General features: G+C 38.8%; 1 protein-coding gene and 1 long non-coding RNA gene across 15 annotated transcripts in view; one reads left to right on the top strand and one right to left on the bottom strand.

Moving 5' to 3' along the window:
- Positions 1-21,855, bottom strand: part of srcin1a (SRC kinase signaling inhibitor 1a) — a 170,860-nt gene that overhangs the window by 83,231 nt on the left and 65,774 nt on the right. Inside the window, exon 1 of one of the 14 annotated variants that reach the window (XM_083567219.1) lies at positions 20,090-20,253. The exons of 10 other annotated variants lie outside the window; for them this stretch is intronic. In XM_083567219.1, coding sequence (XP_083423345.1) covers positions 20,090-20,117 — 28 coding nt within the window. In that variant the 5' untranslated portion in view covers positions 20,118-20,253. Of the gene's footprint in view, positions 1-20,089; positions 20,254-21,855 lie in introns of those variants that run through there. 3 more of the 14 variants (XM_083567218.1, XM_083567221.1, XM_083567232.1) reach the window with 3 other exon arrangements.
- LOC310740496 lies at positions 7,371-8,880 on the top strand. The gene is made up of 3 exons (XR_014537669.1): positions 7,371-7,446; positions 7,523-7,697; positions 8,288-8,880. It is a non-coding gene; the product is annotated as an uncharacterized lncRNA (long non-coding RNA).

Raw genomic sequence — 21,855 nt, forward strand, 5'->3', positions numbered from 1 at the left:
TTCTTTGTTACCACATAGTTTAGGGCACACAATTGTACAGGGTGTCCAATCTTTTCCCCAAAAGGGCCAATGTGGGTGCAGGTTTTCATTCCAACCAATCAAGAGCCAGAGCTGATAGTGATTGAAAATGACAATCATTAGATTAAAACAGGTAGAATTTGGTGGAAAAGATTGGACAACCTCTGATATTATAGGATGTCTTTAAAGACAATGGAATTTAACTCTGACCTAGAAGACCCAAACCTGTTCCAACATGACAATACCATTGTGCACAAAGGCAGCTCCATGAAGTTATCCTTCACATGGTTTGGAGTGAAAGATGTCCTGCTATTGAGTTCTGACCTCAATCCTATTGAACACCTTTGGGACAAGTTGGAACCCTGACTTGACCCCAGGACTTCTCAGATTACATCAGTGCCTGACAATACCCAGGTATATGAAATTTCCACACGCACACTCCAAAATCTAGTCTTCACATCTTCACAGACGTTTGGAGTTTATTATTCCTGCAAATAGGGACTCAATGTATCAGACATAAAATATGATCAATATTATGATTCTAATTATGAGAATATGCATAACACCTAAAGCATGAAAGGAACATGTTCATTACAAATCATGATGTTCACTTGCTTGTGTTTAGCCGGCCTATTCAGTACATAATACACAAGATGGATCATTCAAAAATTTATATAGCCAGATATGGAGAGTGGCACACCCGCTCTATCTACAGCAATAAGGATTTTCATCTCCCTCCCCTATATCATCCAAATTCCTCCAGTACTTCATCTTAATGAAGATAATCCCGACCTGCTCTCAGTTTCACCTTGGCGTTTTTTTTTTTTTTCTCAGCCTTTGAGGAATTTACTGTTCAATGAATAATTCACACGATATTTCAATAATGCAGCATTAAAAGTGAAGCCAGGCGACAGATTATGAAGTATAATTGGTGCTTTAAACACATAAAGGAATAATGTAGGGCTCTTGAAGAGAGAGAGATGCTGAATTGAGTGACCTTGTGGTTAATATCATTAGCATCGAACACTTTAACTAACACACACCCACACATACACACACAAACACACACTCTTGGGGACAAAGAGCGTTAGTGTGGCAAAGGCGCTGGCAAAATTAGCCTGATGAATGGCGTTATCATTAGCACTAAGTGCTTTCATTTGAAATGAGGCTGTGCAGTTGAGTCGTTCATTCTGATTGGCTTCAAAATTAATGTCCACCTGATTGGGTGCTCTGAATATGTGTATTACAATAAAATCATGGATGGTTGGATTGTGGTTATAGAGAAACAGATGAGGGCAAACACTGTCAAAATGTATTCAGCTTTTTTCCTATCAGCAGCCAGTTGAACAAGTTCATTTACTTTTAACAGTTTTAAGTAGCATTCATTCGTTATACACAGAAACGTTTGTTCAAATGGAGAAACGTGATTGGTCCACCAGAATTTTCAAGCCATATGTGGTTCCTCTACAAACTGTTACCACTAGTGAATAGGCACACAAAAATGTGTACTAGGAGACTCAACCCAGTTCCAGCATGACAATGCCCCTCTGCACAAAGCCAGCTCCATAAAGATCTGCTTTACATGGGTTGGAGTGGAGCATCTTGACTGAACAGCTTTGGGATGAACTGGAATGCTGACTGCACCCCAGGCATTCCTACCTCACCTACATCAGTACCTGACTTTACTAACACCTCTTGTGTCTGAATGAGCACAAATCTCCACAAAATCTAGTGGAACATCTTCCCAGAAGAGTGAAAGACAGCAAATTGGGACTAAATGTGGATTGTGATGCTCAAACACCCCAAATCAATCTTTTGCTCTGGTTTCTTGAACGTACACTCAAACTCAGAGTGCATTGTGGGTGTAAATGGGTGAACGAATGAAGGGAATGAAGTTTTTCATTCCAGATGTGTCTGAACACATCCTTCTTTCTTCTATATAGTGCACTATATAATGTGTTGGGATCTAAAATTTAACTCTAAACTTCATTTCCTACATTTGGTCACTCTTTTATACCCACAATGCACTCTGATTTTGATTGTATATTTGATACGCACTCACCAAATGACTATTTCCCGTACTGTTACCGCAAGACGATGCAAAAGATGGCGCTGGAGGCGGCAACTTTTACAAATGTAAGGAAAAATGCTGAAAACCAGCCGAAAATGTCCTGTACCTAATGTATATTCATATCATTTTTTATACTTGTTGATCCTCATTTTATGTTTTTTGAAATAAATAATTAAAATAAACGTGACAAAAATGTATGTGCTCTCTAATGTATTTGTATGTCTATAATGTAATTTTTTATTAATAATGTATTTTTATTTGGGCTGTCAATCGATTAAAATATTTAATCGGTCGTCATCAGGTAACTCGTGATTATTTGCAACTTAATCGCACATTTTTATCTGTTAAATGCAACTCGAATTAAGACTTTTTACGTTTTTAATACTCTAATAACCATGGACATAGACAAATATAAATACTTTATCCAAATGTATGTTTATTATTAGTGAAACCAAACTCAATATAGAGCACAAAATATTCTTGTAAAAGTTTTTAAAATAATTATGGTGCTTTAAATAACATAAATCATCAGGACACCAAATTGAAGTTTGCCATTCCTCTTTTAAAACTCGCCAAAGGTGTTCCTTGCTAGTTGGAGATCACTTTCTTACCTTGTGATTAAGTTCATCCCAGAGCAGTTTAATAGGATTTAGGTGCGGTGACTGAGCAGGCCGTCCCATGATATATATAACTCCAGCCGACTTGCTCTCTAAATAACGCTTACAGAGCTCGGACGTACGTTTCGGCTCATTGTCTTGTTTTATGGTGAAGTTGGTTCCAATAAGCAGCAGTCCAGACGGAATTGCATGGTGTTGAGTATCAAATGGTAGCCATGTTGGTTTAGTTTTTTTTCTTTCACTTTCCAGGATAATTCTTCAGCCGTCCCTGCTCCAAATCAAGGCAAACCATTAAGCATTCACCTCCATATTTGACTGTTGGAGTTCGGCAGTCTGCTAACATCTTCTCTCCTGTTTTTCTGTTGGACCCCAAAATGTCGCATTGGGACTCCACAGAACTTTCTTTCACTCATTCACTGTCCAATTTTTGTGTGTTTTTGTAGCATATAAACAAATGGAACACATGAGAAACTCAAACACCATGAAAGACTAGGTGCTTCTGAACTTGTAGTGAACTGAACTACTATGGGATTTTAATTAGGGATTAGTGAATTAGAGATTAGTGAATTGGTGATTTTTGACACAGCTAAATAGTGCTGTGAAAGGTGTCACTCATATGCAAGTGACAGTAAATATCGATGGCAAATACAAATACAGTCTTTATTTGCAGTGGCACATGGTGTTCCTTTTCTATGTAACAGTTGAAATACACGTTAAATACCAATATATACTTGACGTCATGACACCATTTGCAGAATTCAGACACAAATACAAAATGGCTGACACTCAATACACTGTAGTCAAGCTTTTATTGTCATTATTTTGTCAACTAAATATAGCTGATGCAGTACACAACAAAATGAAACAACGTTCCTCCAGGAACCCTGGTGCTACAACGTAAAGCTACATAACAGAAAACACAGAGCTGAGGACTAGTAAGTGCACATAAAGTGCAGCGTGTGCAACCTGGTGCAAACAGTGCAAGACAAACAGTCCAAAAACAACACAAGACAGTGTAAGACAAATACACAAAAAAGCGCTGCCAGTAAACCTGTTGTATAATACACAGTGCGGTGTGTAGAAGAGAACTGAGTACACATATAATTAAACAAAATGTAAACAAAAGAGCACAATATACAATATACAGGTCGAAAATAGGAAGCGGTTCTGGACACAGGATATGCAAATTTTAACTTGCATCCACTCACTCAGAATTTGCACACCACTACAAAATGGCCAACACTGAATATAGTGCATTATATATAAGATAGGAAGTGATTTTGAACATAGCATCGGAAAATCTGCGACACAAATCCAAAATGGCCGACGTTGAAAATAGTATATTATATAGAAGATACTGTAGGGAGCAGTTTTAGCCCCAGCATCTGCAGATTTGCATTTGCGTCCACTTAGACAGTATTTAGACACCACAACAAAATGGCCAACGCTGGATATAGTGCATTATATATAAGATAGGAAGTGATTTTGAACATAGCATCGGGAGATTTGCAATGTGCATCCACACACAGAATTTGAACTCAAATATAAAATGGCCGACGGTGGAAATAGTATATTATATATATAGAAGATACTGTAGGAAGCAGTTTTGGATCCAGCGTCTGCAGATTTGCATTTGTGTCCACTCAGCCGGTATTGAGACACCACTACTGTACAAAATGGCCGACATTGAATAAAGCGAGTTGGAGATGGGGAGCTGTTTAAGTCACAGTGTGTGTAATAAATTCAAAGTTGAAGAGAACAATATAAAGCAACAGCGTAGACGCGTATTAGTATTCCTCTGTCTCCTGTATAGCCACACACACCAGAGCTAATTGAACACAATCATTCTATTGGGTCCGAATAGCCAAGGGAGAGATAACCTGAGCCAAGGCTAAATGAATTTCTTTCATGGCTTATTGGTACAGGCCAAACCGAGTTACCTAAAAAAAAAAAGGCTCCGCAAAGTCGACATATCCACGACTGTCGCGCTTTAGTAAAGCCCACGCAAAACAAACCGACACGGGAGCCGAGAACGAGGGCGTTAATGAACAAAAGCACGAGCTGGAGGAGATGAGGGAAATGTTTTCCGCCTGGATCTTTATTACAAAACCCTTCACGAGCTTGTCAAGCGCAAACTGTATGATCCGGCCATTTGTTATGTTGTGTGATGGCTGGAGAGATGATGCTGCTGTCACACCACCTGTAATTAACCACCTCTATCCTATTGTTAGGGGAGCGAAAGCTTTGTTTAGTTGAAACAGTGAGTGGATTTTACAATGGAAGTTTGCATACGGAGACAATGGAGATCAACTGCACACCTCCAAAAAGAAAAAGAAAAAAAGTTTTGTGATGATCTTTATCATGTTGCTTAACCAACTATTTAGTTATTTGGTTTTATGTTAAGTTATTTAAATATATGTATTTATTTCTTCATGCAAAAGAAGAAGAAGAAGAAGAAAAAGAAGAAGATTTCTCCATGATGGCCTTCACTACTGTACTACTGTACTGTCTTTTATACTGTTATTTGGACCACAGATAAATTATAAAAAAACAGAATAAAAGAGATACAAGAATAAAGATTTTATTTCATTTGTGAGGACATTTGACACAATTGTGAGACCCTCTGATCATTTCTCCTTTTTCATTGTCTCTCTCAGTCTCTGTCTGACTGTGTCTCTTTTTCTCTCTCAGTCTCTGTCTGACTCTCAGTCTCTGTCTGACTGTGTCTCTTTTTCTCTCTCAGTCTCTGTCTGACTATCAGTCTCTGTCTGACTGTGTCTCTTCCTCTGTCTTCCTCAGTCACTGTTTGACTCTCTGTCTTTCTCAGTCTTTGTCTCTTTCTTTGTCTCCCTTAGTCTCTATCTAACTCTGTCCCTTTCTCTGTGATCCTAAGTCTTTATTTAACTCTGTCCCTTTTTCTGTCTCTCTCAGCCTCTATCCACAGTGTGGCTCTCTCGCAGTCTTTGTCCCTTCTCTATCTCTCTCTTGCTCTATCTTACTTTATCCCTTTCTATGTCAATTTCAGTCTCGTTCTGACACGCTGTCTCTCTCAGTCTCTATCTAACTCTGTCCCTTTCTCTGTCTCTCTCAGTCTCTATCCACAGTGTGGCTCTCCCTCAGTCTTTGTCCCTTCTATGTCTGTCTCGGTCTTTATTTAACTATGTCCCTTTGTCTGTAACTCACAGTCTCTGTCTAACTCTGTTCCTTTCTCTGTGTCTCACAGTCTCTGTCTAACTCTCTTTCTCTCTCCAACTCTGTTCCTTTCTCTGTGTCTCTCAGTCTCTGTCTAACTCTGTTCCTTTCTCTCTGTCTCTCAGTCTCTGTCTAACTCTGTTCCTTTCTCTGTGTCTCACAGTCTCTGTCTAACTCTCTTTCTTTCTCTAACTCTGTTCCTTTCTCTGTGTCTCTCAGTCTCTCTCTAACTCTGTTCCTTTCTCTGTCTCTTTTAGTCTCTGTCTGACTCTGTCTCTCTCAGTCTCTGTCCCTTCTATATCTCTCTCAGTCTTTATCCAACTCTGTCCCTTTTTTCTCTCTAACTTTCCCACTCTCTCTTTCTCTTTCTTCTCTAGTGTTTGATTAACTCTCTGTTTCTCTCTCTCAGTCTCTGTCTAAGTCTCTGACTCTGTGTCTCAATCTCTATAAAACTGTCACTTACTCTGTCACTCTCAGTGTTTGTCTAAGTCTCTATCTCAGTCTCTATCTAACTCTGTCTGACTTTTTTCCTCTTTTTATCTGACAGTCTGTTGAACAATTTCTCTCTCTCTCTCTCTCTCTCTCTCTCTCTCTCTCTCTCTCTCTCTCTCTCTCTCTCTCTCTCTCTCTCTCTCTCTCTCCTTCTCCCTCTCTCTCTGATTACTGTCAGGTCTGAAGAAAATCATGACCCAGGTGAAGTATTAAGTTTTAATGTGCCCTCAAAAGCAATGACCTGTTTTACAGTAGCCTCTAGAGGTGACCAGCTTACAAAAACACACACACACACACACACACACACACACACACACACACACACACACACACACACACACACACACACACACACACACACACCAACTCAATCTCATGCTATGAGAGGACAAGAAGTGTGACGGCGAGTAAATCAGACTCGTGACACGTGGTGTCAATTAATATTATAGCTAAGAATTAGCCAATTAGGGAGTGCATTAAAGTGTTCCAGTGGGAATATATTCGAGATGTAAAATGATAAGACTGACCTCCTCTCTCTGGCAGGTGTGTGTGTGTGTGTGTGTGTGTGTGTGCGTGCGTGCGTGTGTGTGTGTGTGTGTGTGTGTATGGTCTTTTCCTCTGCTTTATAATTGCTTTCACTGCCTAGAGGGCCATCAAACTGAGTGCAAAACAACTCTTTATGCAGTGGGTCCATTAGGGCTGAGCCACACAAACACACACACACACACACACAAACACACACACACACACACACACACACACACACACACACACACACACACACACACACACACACACATTTAGCCTTGTGAGAACCTTCCACTGACATAATCATTAATACACATTATTACCACCATACGGAGCTTGACCTTAACCTCAGCATCCAAAATGGAGCATTATGACTCGTTTATTCTGATAAATAAAAAGGCTTTAAATGTAGAAAGGCTTACCTTCATCGCTCCGATACAACTGAGAGGCAATGGGGTTAAGGGGCCTTGCTCAGGGGCCCAGGAGTGACAGTGGCTGGGATTTAAACTCATGACCTCCAGACCCAAAGTCCTATACCTTAACCAGTAATCTACCCTCTGCCTTTGAGCATCATTTTCAGTCATTTTTTGGATCTTCTCTTTAGCCCTGTATTTTTTTTATGCTCTTAGTCGATTCGTTGTTTTACCAATTCAACATTTCGATTCCTATTCCCTCATCAAAGAATTATAAGGTTTTATAAACACATTTTATCAACACCACCTTATTTCTGTTCCATACAATTATTTTGTTTTCTGTTTGGTTGGTTTCAATCATGAACAGTGTAAAACTGAGTCGAACTAAACCCTGACTATGATATAAATTCAGAAAAGTGTGCATACAATCAAAAATATACTATACCAAAAGTTTTGGGTCACCTGCCCTTTCCTGCTCTATGTGGTTCTTTTCCAAACTGTTATCACAAATCTGGAGGCACTCAGTTGTACAGGACGTCTTTAGATGCGCTTTAATAAAATTTAGCATTCACTTGAACTTGGAAACTCAAACCTGTTCCAGCATGGCGATCCCCCTTGTGCACAAAGTGAGCTCCTTGAAGATCTGGTTTACATGCTTTGGAGAGGAAGATCTTCAGTGACCTGCTGTAGAGCTCTGATCTCATCCCTACTGAACACCTTTGGGATGAATTGAAAGCTGACTGCACCTCAGGTCTCCTCACATCACCTCCATCAGTACCTGCCTTTCATAACACCCTTGTATCTGATGAACACAAATATTCATAAGCACTCCAAAATCTAGTGCAACATCTTCCTAGAAGAGTGAAGGAATTTTAAGAGCAAATTGAGGCAATGTAGTATATGTACAGTATATATATGATTATATGTGCACTTATCTGAATCTATTTCATAGTCAGGGTTTGGTCATCACACTGTTTTACACTCACTAAGTCATTAAACTTAATAAGATCTCACCTCCTATTACACTAATTTGAACTAGGAGACCCAAACCTGCTTTCACATGGTTTGCAGTGGAAGATATTGAGTTTCCTCTGAGCTCTGACCTCTTTCATATGAGATTAAGTTTTCATCCTGACTGCACCCCAGGCCTCCTCACCTTACTTACATCACTACCTGACATTTCTAACACCCTTGTGGTTGTATGAGCAAAAACCTTCACAAGCACCCTCCAAAATCTAGAACATCTACCATGAAAAGTGGCAGTTATTATAACAGCAAATGGAAAAATAAATGGAGAATGGGATGTTCAAAAAGCACATACCAATCTAATGGTCAGGTGTTCACAAACTTTTATCTATATAGATTGACTAAATAAATAAAAAAAAAAATTAATTAATTAATTAATGTAAATGATCAGGAAAAGATCTTTAAATTTGAACAACACTCCAAGGTTTAAGTATAAGATTTTAAAAAAGGTTTTCACTTTAATTTGCTAGTTTCTTTATGTTATTGTTACAGCTGCAATAAAAAAATAAATAAAAAAATAAAAGAAGAACGAAAGATAATAAAGGGATTAATAGGATATTAGAGCTACTTTGTAATCACGTGTGACCTTGGCGTATGTGTAACAGGAAACATGAAATTCGAATATTAACTTATTTCAATTATTCAATTATATATTTTTATGTCAATTGTTTTTGCACAATAAATAAATACTTGAAATAATTTATTTCTGTCATAATTTCAAATGCTTATGATTTAAATAATTAATTTGTATAATCTCTTTTATTCGTTGAATTTGGGGTTGGTTGTGTTTTTCTGATTCTTTAATACTTATTCAATAATCAGCATTAAAAATGTACTTAATAACTCCTCCAGGTTTTTCAGAAGGTTTAAAAATGTTCCATATTTTGTTACTGATTTAATATAATGTTTTATACAATTAGTATTATTTTTTAATCATTGTAGCAGCGTTATTGTTAATATTAATATTAATCAATTCTTTCCAGGATATACATGTTTTTTAACAAAATCACTGGAAAATCTTTGACCTTTGTTGTTTTCACTTTATTTTCCTCCTTGTCTTCTCTTTGCTCAGCTTTATGCACCGCACTTTATATCTCTTTTATGTTGTCAAAGGAAACACAAAAGCTGTTAATATACAAAGACCCTGTAAGAGCCGTCATTTCACCATCGTCCTCCCCGGCCCTCGAAACAAACACTCTCTCATTCAACCCTTTTACAGATAAATAAATAAAAAAACCAAACAAACGCTTTCCATCACTAACAAGGCCATTCTTATTTAAACACAAAGATTTTTTCCCCTGAAAATCATCAGAGGTTTATGAAAAAAACGGTAACAGCTGTGAAAGCTGCAGGAGTCCAGAGGAGGTAGAAACAGACTGAGACATGGATGGAATTTTATAATTAAAGGTCTATAAATAAAAATGGTCTATAAATAAAAAGTCTGAAAACAAAAGGCCCAAATGGATGAAAACGGGATTCTTGAGACCGAAAAAAAAGTAAAAAAATAAAAAAAAATAAAAAAAAATTAATAATAAATAAATTGTAATGTTAAAAGAAAGTTTTATGTTACATGTATATTTGTCTTTTTATTTATATTTATCGTTTATGTGAAGTAGTTCCAGTTATTATTATTGTTAATAATAATAATAACAACAATAATAATAATAATAATAAATATTATTATTTTTATTATTTACTTCTTTATTCAACAAACTTGAATTGGAGATAAACTGTACACACATGACATAAATAATATTAAATATAAATATAAATAAATAAATAAATAAATAAATAAATAAATAAATAAATAAATAAATAAATAAATATATCTTAATGAATTAGAATGTCATGAAAAAGTTAATTTATTTTAGTGAATTCAACTCCAATTGTGAAACTCATGAATTAAACAAATTCAATGCACACAGAATGAAGTAGTTTAAGTTTTAAGTTCTTTTAATTGTGATGATTGTTTTGGCTCACATTTAACAAAAACCCACCAATTTACTCTCTCAAAAAATGTAAATATGGTGACATGCCAATCAGCTAATTACCTCAAAACACCTGCAAAGGTTTCCTGAGCCATCAGAATGCTCTCTCAGGTTCACTGGGCTGAAGACAATCATTGACACCCTTCACAAGGAGGGAAGCCACAAACATTCATTGCTAAAGAAGCTGCTGTTCACAGAGTATCCGAGTATGTTAACAGAAAGTTGAGTGGAAGGAAAAAGTGTCAAAGAAAAAGATGCACAACCAACCGAGAGAACAAAAATCGAGCAAGTATTTGGGTGAACTTCACAAGGAATGGACTGAGGGTGGGTTCAAAACATTAAAAACCACCACACGCCAACATATGAAGGAAGTTGGCTACAGATGTTGTATTCCTCTTGTTAAGCCACTCCTGAACCACAGACAATGTCAGCGGTGTCTTACCTGGGCTAAAGAGAAGAAGAACTGGACTGCCCAGTGGTCCAAAGTCCTTTTTTCAGATGAGAGCAAGTTTTGTATTTCATTTGGAAACCAAGGTCCTAGAGTCTGGAGGAAGGGTGAAGAAGCTCTTAAAGTCCAGTCTTAAGTTTCCACAGTCTGTGATGATTTAGGGTGCAATGTGATCTTCTGGTGTTGGTCCACTGTGGTTTTTGAAAACTAAAGTCACTGCACCTGTTTACCAAGTTATTTTAGATCACTTCATGCTTGCTTCTGCTGACCAGCTTTATGGAGATGCTGATTTCATGTTCCAGCAGGATTTGTCACCTGCCCACACAGCCAAAAGCACCAAAAGTTGGTAAATGATCATGGTGTTGTTGTGCTTGACTGCCCAGCAAACTCACCAGACCTGAACCCCATCGAGAATCTATGGTGTATTATAAGGAGGAAAACAAGAGACCAGAAAATGCAGATGAGCTGAAGGCTACTGTCAAAGAAACCTGGGCTTCTATACCACCTCAGCAGTGCCACAGACTGGGCGCCTCCATGCCACGCAGAATTGAGGCAGTAAATAAAGCAAAAAGAGCCTCTACCAAGTTTTGAGTACTTATACAGTAAATGAACATACTTTCCGGAAGACCAACAATTCACTAAAAAATTTATTTTTTTATAGGTCCTAAAGTATTCAAATTTTTTGAGATAAGTGGGTTTTTGTTAAATGTGAGACAAACTCATCCAAATTAAAAGAAACAAAGACTTAAACTTCTTCAGTCTGTGTGCACTGAATTTGTTTTATACACGAGTTTCACAATTTGAGTTGAATTCACTAAAATAAATAAAAAAACTTTTCCACGAGATTCTAATTTATAACTTCTTTTTTCTTGTCTGTGTATCTTGGTGTATCCTAAACCCCGACACAACCTGGTGGCTCCACCCCTTCTATCACACAGTGCAGGTTTCTTTATCATCTTACTGTTATATTTATATTGAAGTACATTGTACTAGTTGAATCACTTTTTTGTTTTGTATTTACACACAGTTGATTTAAGTGATAAAACAGAGCACGGAGTTCCAGAACCCTGCGTCAAATACGATGATGGACCCTGAAAGTTCAAAGCCATCATTAAATAATCTCTTACACACATACCTTCCATAATCCACCATCAATCCCAATCCTAAAATCTTAACAAACCTTCTGATCCTTTACAAGAGATCTATCTGATCACCATGGCAACAGGTCTGCATCATCATCATCATCATCGTTACCTCACACACATACACAAACTATGAAAGAAGTTGACTCATGGGTATAGATGTTATGAGTCTGTCAGTCTAGACGGAGCATGCAGATGAGATCTAGAAGAGATCTATCTGATCACCATGGCAACAGGTCTGCATCATCATCATCATCCTCTTCCCGGTCATCATCTCACATACACACACAAAATATGAGAGAGATTGACTCATGGATAGAGATCATAGGAGTCTGGCAGTCTAGACGGAATGTGCAGACCTAGAGGAGATCATTCTGATCAGCATCATTTCTTCATCATCGTCATCATCATCATCATCATCATCAGATGCTAACATGCTAATACGTTACGGCTCGGTGTTTGGTTCGAAGTGACGCCGTTCGATAGCAGGGACGGTCTGTAACAGAGCCGACAGATTAACAGCAGCAGCAATGCCTCCTGCACTCATTAACCAGATGTAGCCCAGATGTGTCAGTGTTCAGTTACTGAAAACGTATACATGCATCACCTTTACCCCGTGCTCGTAATTCGACTCTGTCACGCTCACTGTCTCAGGAGTGTTTTCCTTTAACAGCAAGTCCCAGAATGTTTTCTTCCATTTACAGTATAGGAAACTGAATACTGTACAATCCCTCAGTACTGACTTCATCTGAAAATGTACAGCTTTACCTCCGACACTGGAGTCTCCTTCCATCACTGTCAAGGAAACATTTACTTTAAAAATAGGAAATTTAATAAAATAAGAATTTTGCACATTTCATGGATTTCTTGTTGTTTTCTGTCTGTCTGTCTACATCAGGATTCAGTGTCAATCCTGAAGCACGTCATGACCTCAGCATTCAGTCTGATTCGAGCTCGTAGTTTCATTAGAACAGAAACCCAGGCTTTAATGGTGTAATAGTGTAACAGTGATCAGTAGTTAAACCTGACACTTGAAAAATCGATTTCAATAAATCTGGATCAGCAGCGAATAAAACGCTCCTCCTGTTCTCTATTTATTACTTCTCTCTCTCTCTCTCTCTCTCTCTCTCTCTCTCTCTCTCTCTCTCTCTCTCTCTCTCTCTCTCTCTCTCTCATTCTGTCGCTTTTTGTATCTTTGTTGCTTTTTGTATCTTTCTCTGACACTTTTTGTATGTCTCCCTCTGTGTCTCTCTGCCCCTCTCCCAGTCTCTCTCTGTATCTCTCTGCCCCTCTCACAGTCTCTCTCTGTATCCCACTGCCCCTCTCCCAGTCTCTCTCTGTATCTCTCTGCCCCTCTCCCAGTCTCTCTCTGTATCCCACTGCCCCTCTCCCAGTCTCTCTCTGTATCTCTCTGCCCCTCTCCCAGTCTCTCTCTGTATCCCACTGCCCCTCTCCCAGTCTCTCTCTGTATCTCTCTGCCCCTCTCCCAGTCTCTCTCTGTATCCCACTGCCCCTCTCCCAGTCTCTCTCTGTATCTCTTTGCCCCTCTCCCAGTCTCTCTCTGTATCCCACTGCCCCTCTCCCAGTCTCTCTCTGTATCTTTCTGCCCCTCTCCCAGTCTCTCTCTGTATCCCACTGCCCCTCTCCCAGTCTCTCTCTGTATCTCTCTGCCCCTCTCCCAGTCTCTCTCTGTATTCCACTGCCCCTCTCCCAGTCTCTCTCTGGTATATGTAAAAATGTTGTACACATATACACAAAACAAACAAAGAAAAATACACACACACACACACACACACACCCACACACACACACACACACACACACACACACACACACACACACACACACACACAGGCCCCCCTTTACTCCTCCAGCAGGAGTACAGCCTGTTGGGGCAGATAGCAGAAGGATCGGGGCAGTAGTGTCGGCTCACAGATGGGCTGATGGGTAGTTTTTGATGCTCAACAAAAAGATGACAGTCTGCCTGACTGCTGACTCACTCCACACACGTACTCAGATAGATAGATAGATAGATAGATAGATAGATAGATAGATAGATAGATAGATAGATAGATAGATAGATAGATAGATAGATAGATAGAGGCCAGAGGAGAATAAAGAAGAGAGAAGTGATTAAAGATAAAGCAAAGGAGAATAGAGAGAGAAAAAAAAGAATGAAATTAAAAAAGAAGTTAAAGGGACAAAAAGAAAGGAGAGAAGAAAGGAAAGAAGAAGGACACAAGAGTAGAAAGGAGCAAAAGAGGAGTAGGGTAGGGAAAGGAGAAGAAAATAGACAGGAGGTAGGAGAAGAAAAAAGAAAGTAGGTTACCACAGAAAGGTGAAGAGAAGAAACAAAGAGAAGACAATTCAAATAGGGGAAGGAGGAAAGAATGGAAAGAAAAGAAAAGAAAAAGAAGGAGAGAGGAATGAATGATGGGAGAAAATAGAAAAGAGGTGTGAATTAAGGGAGAAAAGACAAAAAGGTGAGAAGAGTGGGGATGAGAGGAAAAGAAAGAGAAAAGTATAGCAGAAAGAAGGAGATGAAAAAAGGTTGAGGCAAGAGAAGGGGAGAGAATAAGACAGAGTAGAGACAGAGAAAATTGGGACGAACAAGAAGAGGCTGATTGAGAGGAGGATAAAATGGTGGAGAAGATAAATGAAGAGGAAACGGCAGAATGCAGAGTTCAGGAGAGGAAGGACATGAGGAAAGGTTGAACAGGGAGTTGCAAAAAAATGGGGGAGGAGAAAAGAGGAGAGAAAAGAAGAGAAGTAAGGTGGACAGAAGAGTTTTATTTGTGAATAGATACATAAACACAGAGCAGAAGAACTAGGAAAAGAATGGATGGATGGATGGATGGATGGATGGATGGATAAAAGGTTCAATCAAAGCCTAGACAAAAAGGCAGGTGTGCAAGAACTGTCACTTTAGTGTATATTTAGTCTGAGACTTCCTGCCCCTCTTGCCCGTCCCACCTCTCCTGATTGGACACAAAGGTCACATGGCTCATCCGTTGTCTATCAGCTTTTCACTTGAAAATGACACCATCGTCAATACGTTCTTCTCTTCCTTTATCTCCTAAATTTCCTGGTCAGCTTATTTCTTTATAGATAATCACCTCATTTGCACAAATCACTGGTTGTCCTGCAAAAAATACTCCTGTATTCTTTACCTCCATCTATTTCTTTATCCCTCTCAAATCAAAATAGACGAAAAAGTAAATAACGCTAGAAAAATTTTTAGATTTTCTGGATAAACGTGCCAGGACGATTCCCCAGCAGTAAACAAGCAGGCGGCAGCGATGCAGTGTTTGCTCCGACTGAACACCTGAGGTGCTTGATCGTTGAGAAGAACACCAGGGAGACTGAGTTCAGAGTAAACAACTCTCAAAAACCCGAAGCTCATCAGGGGTTGGCGTTATAGCCTAGCCTCAATGTCCTGACTGAAGCTGAGACTCGTATCGAACCAGCAGCAGGAGGACAAGAACCTACGGAGCTCATGCAAGAACCTACTGAGCTCGGATCAGATCAAACACTTCAGAACTGCCTGTCCTGACCAAGGGAATGAAGAGTTTTTAAAACACTCTTTGGACGTAAGTATCGGGACACCTCACTTTTCCCACCACATGTGGTCCTTCTCCAAAATGTTACCACAAACTTGAAGGCACACAGGATGTTTTTGGACGTGTTACCATGAACATTTTCCTTAACTTAAACTAGAACACTAGAAACTTGAACTAGTGAATGAAGATACATGTGCTGGAGTGGAAGATCTCCTGCTATAGAGCTCCAACCTTGTTTTTCACACTGACTGCCCCCCAGGCCTCCTCACTTCATTTCCATCAGTACCTGACTTTACTAACACTCTTGTGACTAAATGAGCACAAAGCACACTCCAAAACCTTGTAGAAGATCTTCTCTGAAGAGTGGAGGTCATTATAAGGGCAAATGAAGACTAAATGTGAGATGAGATGTTCAAAAAGAAGCATCTAAACATCTTATGGTCACATCTTTGGCCAAAAAGTGCATGTAAAACCTGTGTATTATAAACATCTAGAAAGACTTTCTCTCCTCTATAAATCTACACCTCTCTCGACCTCTTGTTTACTTTCTCAGTCTCAGTCTTAATCCCAATTTCCTTTTTTCTAATCCTGTCTCTCTTTCCTCTAATTCTACCTCTTTCTGTCTCTCCTCCCTTCATATTTGTCTTTCTGGCATTAAGGGCACTCTGCTGGTGTTCACTCCATATAGAAACACATCAGTCAGCTCTCTCTCTCTCGCTCTCTCTCTCTCTCTCTCTCTCTCTCTCTCTCTCTCTCTCTCTCTCTCTCTCTCTCTCTCTCTCTCTCTCTCTTTCTCTCTCTTTCTCTCTATATCTCTCTCTCTTTCTCTCTATATCTCTCTCTTGACACACACACACACACACACACACACACACACACACACACACACACACACACACACACACAGGCCCACGCTGCTCACTTGATTGTGGCAGGCGAGGGCTATTTATATCGAAAAACGCTGCGTTCTTAGCAGAATAATCACGACCCGAGAGAGCCGTTTCTCATCTCCACAATTTTCATCGAGTTTTCATCTCTCTGAACTTTCCCTCTGCTCGCTTTCCACACGAGCCCATTGAAGGGAACAAAGAGCAGAAAAAGCAAACAAGCCCGGCACAACCCCTGCGATATTTTACTCGCAGACGTCTCATGAATATTGAACGGATTTGTTCAACAAAATCAAAGGAAGCGCAAAGTCACAAACACCACCTTTTGTAAGACTATGGAGCACCTACACAAACCTTTCGTAAAAAAAAAGGCAAATTTACAGCAAACAGGCAGAAGATTGTCTTATATAATACACCGGTCAGGTTTGATGTCGAGTTACTGAAACACTGCAGTTATTTCGGCATACGGTTACAATGATGTACTGTAGGCTACTATACTACTACATCATACAATGGTTCAGGGTCAAAGGAACTCTTATCATCTCTTGAGTCTGGTTACTCTCAAGGTTTCTTCCTCATGAAGTCTCAGGATGTTTTTTCTTGCTACAGTCACTACTGGATCACTCATTAGGGATAAACTTATATCATGAACAAACATATAGGCACTAATACACTCTTTTATACAACTTTATCACTAATTTATCTCTGTAACGATACTTGACAATGTCCATCGTCAAAAGTGCTCTACAAATAAAAGATTAATTCATTCAAACACCGTGATACCACCTTCATGACCGTCCTACATTTAGAAAACATGCTGCTCAGTAAGTCACGCCTCGTAAACCAGAGACGCAAAGCGATTATAAGAAGTTATAACCAGCGAAACCAAATAAATTACAAGGAAGACAATAATCCAGATATAACTCTATCCTGAATTTGACACAAGGTTACATAGAAAACGTATAGGCAGATCTATCTATCTATCTATCTATCTATCTATCTATCTATCTATCTATCTATCTATCTATCTATCTATCTATCTATCTATCTATCTATCTATCTATCTATCTATCTATCTATCTATCTATCTATCTATCTATCTATCTAAAACCCGAATAACTATATATGTATATATATGTATAGATAGATAGATAGATAGATAGATAGATAGATAGATAGATAGATAGATAGATAGATAGATAGATGGCAGGGTGGATGGATGGATGGATAGATAGATAGATAGATAGATAGATAGATAGATAGATAGATAGATAGATAGATAGATAGATAGATAGATAGATAGATAGATGGCAGGGTGGATGGATGGATGGATGGATGGATGGATGGATGGATGGATGGATGGATGGATGGATGGATAGATAGATAGATAGATAGATAGATAGATAGATAGATAGATAGATAGATAGATAGATAGATAGATAGATAGATAGATAGATAGATAGATAGATGGCAGGGTGGATGGGTGGATGGGTGGATGGATGGATGGATGGATGGATGGATGGATGGATGGATGGATGGATGGATGGATAGATAGATAGATAGATAGATAGATAGATAGATAGATAGATAGATAGATAGATAGATAGATAGATAGATAGATAGATAGATAGATAGATAGATGCTTTTTTAACATCCCATTCCACATTTAGTCCCCGTTTGCTGTAATAATAACCTTCACTCTTATGAAAAGATCTTCCACTCGATTTTGGAATATAGGAATTTGTACATTCAGAAGACAGGACTCACAATGTTCTAAATATTTATGAGTGTCAGCAATACTGCAGATAATTCACATTGTTCAGAACAGGGACAACCACAACTTACTATTTTTTCACTCCCTCAGCTTCCACTTTCGGATAAAAGCCTCAGTGTGACCATAAAGCATCTTCAGGGTTCCAGTGTGGACTTGTTTCTTTTAAAAACAGGAAGTGGGGTATAACGAGAGCTGTGATTAATGCTCTGCTTCTCGTGACAGACACGCTGAGACTCTTAGGGACTCTTTTCACAGCTATTTATCACCATATCTGAGGGAAATGTCGATATTCCTAATGGTTCGTCACATTATCACTGTCACTCGACTCACACAGCCTGTTACAGAAAGAAAGAGAAAAACACTTCAGAGTAATCAGAGTAGAATACATTTTGGACATGAATGAATCACAGTGTACTGATTCATAGTCTTTGGAATGCAAATTAAATAGCTGTCACTATGACTGACATCACGTCGTCGTCGCTGTTGTCAACGCCACATTGTTTCTGTTCCATTCACCACATTTGTGCTTCACTCTTTCCTTATATGGTCACTTCCTGTTAGTTTCTCACATTAGCCGCTTGCTTTTTCACCAGGACTAGAAAAACTTTAGTTTTCTTTAGGCCCACCACAGAATTCTTTCTTTTTTTTTATTTTTATCTATCTTGAATTCCTTCCCTTTTGCTTCCTATCTTATCCTTTCCTCTTTCCTCTTTCCATTACTTTTCATTTTTCTTTCTTCTTGTACTTCCTTCTTATCCCTCCTTTCTTTCCTTTCCTCCTGTCCTTCCTTGCTTCCTTCCTTCCTTCCTTTCTTTTTCTATTTTGTTCTTTTCTTCCCTTCCTTCCTTTCTTTTTCTTTTTTGTTCTTTTCTTCCCTTCCTTTCCTTCCTTCTTCCCTGTACTTCCCTTTTCTTTCTTCCTTTTCTTCCTTCCCTTCTCTCCCTCCTCTCCTTCCTCACTTTCTATTTTGTTTCCTTCTTCTCTTCATTCTGTCTTATTCTTTTCTTCTTTCTTCTTTCCCTCCTTTCCCTCAGATTTTCTCCCTTCTTTTTCTTCCTTCTCTTGCCTCCCTCCCTCCCTCTAGTCCATCCTTTCTTTCTAGTTTGTTCACTCCTTTCCATCCTTTTTTGCTTTCCACTCTTTCAATTATTCCCTTTTTTTTTCCCTTTTCCCTCTCATCTTTCTTTTCTTTTGTTCCATCCATTCTTTCCCCTCTTTCTTTCTTTTTGTTCTGTTCTGTTCTGTTCTGTTCTCTTCCTTCCTTCCTTCCTTCCTTCCTTCCTTCCTTCCTTCCTTCCTTCCTTCCTTCCTTCCTTCCTTCCTTCCTTTAATTTATTTAGGATAAAACACCTCAATTCTTTTTTTTTTCTTAACAATTAGTCAGTACGGATAAGCGGGAGAAAATGAATGAATGAATGAATGAATGAATTAGTCAGTAATGATGTATAATAACCTCTAATTATATTTAACATGCTTCAAATGTCCAAATCAGACCTAAACCTGAGGTGTTTTTTAAACGTCTATGCCCTCAGAAACACAGTGTGAGCCATTCTGATTCTGACTGTTCCTCAACCTCAACTACATCACCCAGATCAAGTCCAAATTTGAATCTCCCAATTTTATCCCATAATAATTTTTAACGAATTGCATTTCCTAAAATATAAACAAAACTAGAAAGACCCGGACCAGGCCGGTACTAAAGATGAATAAATCAACATTATAAATGAATTACGAATGTAATCACGGTACAACCTGTGCAATGAAAAACATTGTTTCTCAGATCTGTATTTGTATTCATATTAGAACATCTGAACATCCTAAATCCTGCATTCCTATCCTTTTACATAAACATATCTACTCTCTGGATATGTTTAAAGACTTATCTATAGCCGAAGGACAGCAAACCCACAAGACACTTGATTTTCAGACCAACCTGGTTCCTCAGGTTCCTCGGTATCCATCAGCGCTATTTTCCCTCCTGCTAGATCTCAGCCATTGCTGCATCTATCCATCCTTCTGTTTGAGCAACATTTGAACAGTCCCTGACATCACTCACGCTTGGTGAAATGAATGGGCTGAGAGACAGACTGAAAGAGCGAAAGCCCTGGCGGGTGAGCTGGATAAGGACGGCTGCCAGGTTTTTCCTCCCACTCATCTCTCTTTCTTCATCTATCTCTCTCTCTCTCTCTCTCTCTCTCTCTCTCTCTCTCTCTCTCTCTCTCGCACTCTCATTCTTTATGTCTACCTTTATATGTTCACTTGAGTGATTCTTCTGGTCCATTTTGTCTATAGAGGAATAAGAAATAAGGTCCTGCCAAAAAGTTCTTCCTGGATGTTTGTGTGAATGTGATCCAAAGAAAAAAGAAATGAAATAGAAATATAAAAAAAGGAAGAAAGCAAGGAGGGAGGGAAGAGAAGGAAGAACAAGGAGGAAGAAAAATGGAAAGGAAGAGAGAGAAGAGAAGGGAGAAAGAGAGAGAAGGAAGGAGAGAGAGAACCAAGGGAGGGAGGGGGGAGGGAGGGAGGGAGGGAGGGAAAAGAATGAAGAACAGGAAGGAAGGAAAATGGGAATGAAGGGAACAGTGAAAAAAAAAGGAAGAAAGTGAGGGAAGGAAGGTAAGAAAGGAACGAAATAGAAAATAATTAGGGAAGCAAAGGAGGACAGAGAAAGAATAATAAGAAGGAAAAATGGCAAAGAAGGGAGAGAAAAAGGGGAGGAAAGGGAAAAAGAAGGGAAGAAAAAGAGCTAGGAAAGGAACGAAAGAAAAAAGAATTAGAAATAAAAAGTAAGCAGGGAGGGAGGAAGGGAAGGAAGAACAAGAAGGAAGAAAAATGTGAAGGAATGTTTGTGTATGAGAAAGAGAGAGAGAGAGAAAGCGAGCGAGAGAGGCAGAAGGAGATGGAGATGGGGGTGTGGTTCACTCAGTAGGTGAATGACAAGTCACTGGTAATCCCTAAACCTGGCTACCAGACAATCCTGCCGAGAAAACATACAAGCTCTCAAGTATCGATATTAACCTCTTAAAATGACCCATGCATTCTTGCGCATTTTTCCGTGTGTTACGGTTTCCCTGGGGATTCAAAATGAAGGCAATTTGTGTGTTTTTAAACGAATTCTACATTAAACAATAGTAGAAATGGTTCGTGGAAAAAGCTTAAGAACTGTTTTGAACTGTTTCGGCCGACCTTTCATCATGAGGTCTCAGATTTATAAATATCCTTGTATGTGTATCAATTTCTTCTCCTCTGGAATGAAAAAACACGCATTGAATCCACACAAATATATTTGAGCTTGTGCAGTTTGCTACAGATGCAGGTTGCGAGCTTTGACTAGTGCACTCTCTGACCATCCAGTCAAAGGATGTAAAAACGCTGACGAAATCAGAGCAACCAAATTACAATATGATTGGTTAAAACGACAGCTTCATGCTAAATAGATTTGAATTAAAAGGACACCTTCAGTGCTCACAGTGATAGTCTTGCTGGCTAAAATCTGATTGGATAGAAACCCAAACCTACACTATGAAATGAATAAGATACTTTAATACATTTTCTTTGAAAAAAATTAATAAAAACATAGTCAGTGATTCTGATAGAGTTGAAGTCAGCAGAGAAAGCCTTGCTGACCCTGATGGCCTTCTACTGCAGTAAGTCTGTTTCCCTGCATGGTTTTTAAGTTTTTTAGCTCCATGTTGCATT

Source organism: Silurus aristotelis (assembly GCF_946808225.1).
Source record: "Silurus aristotelis genome assembly, chromosome: 17".
Classification (NCBI taxonomy): Eukaryota; Metazoa; Chordata; class Actinopteri; order Siluriformes; family Siluridae; genus Silurus; species Silurus aristotelis.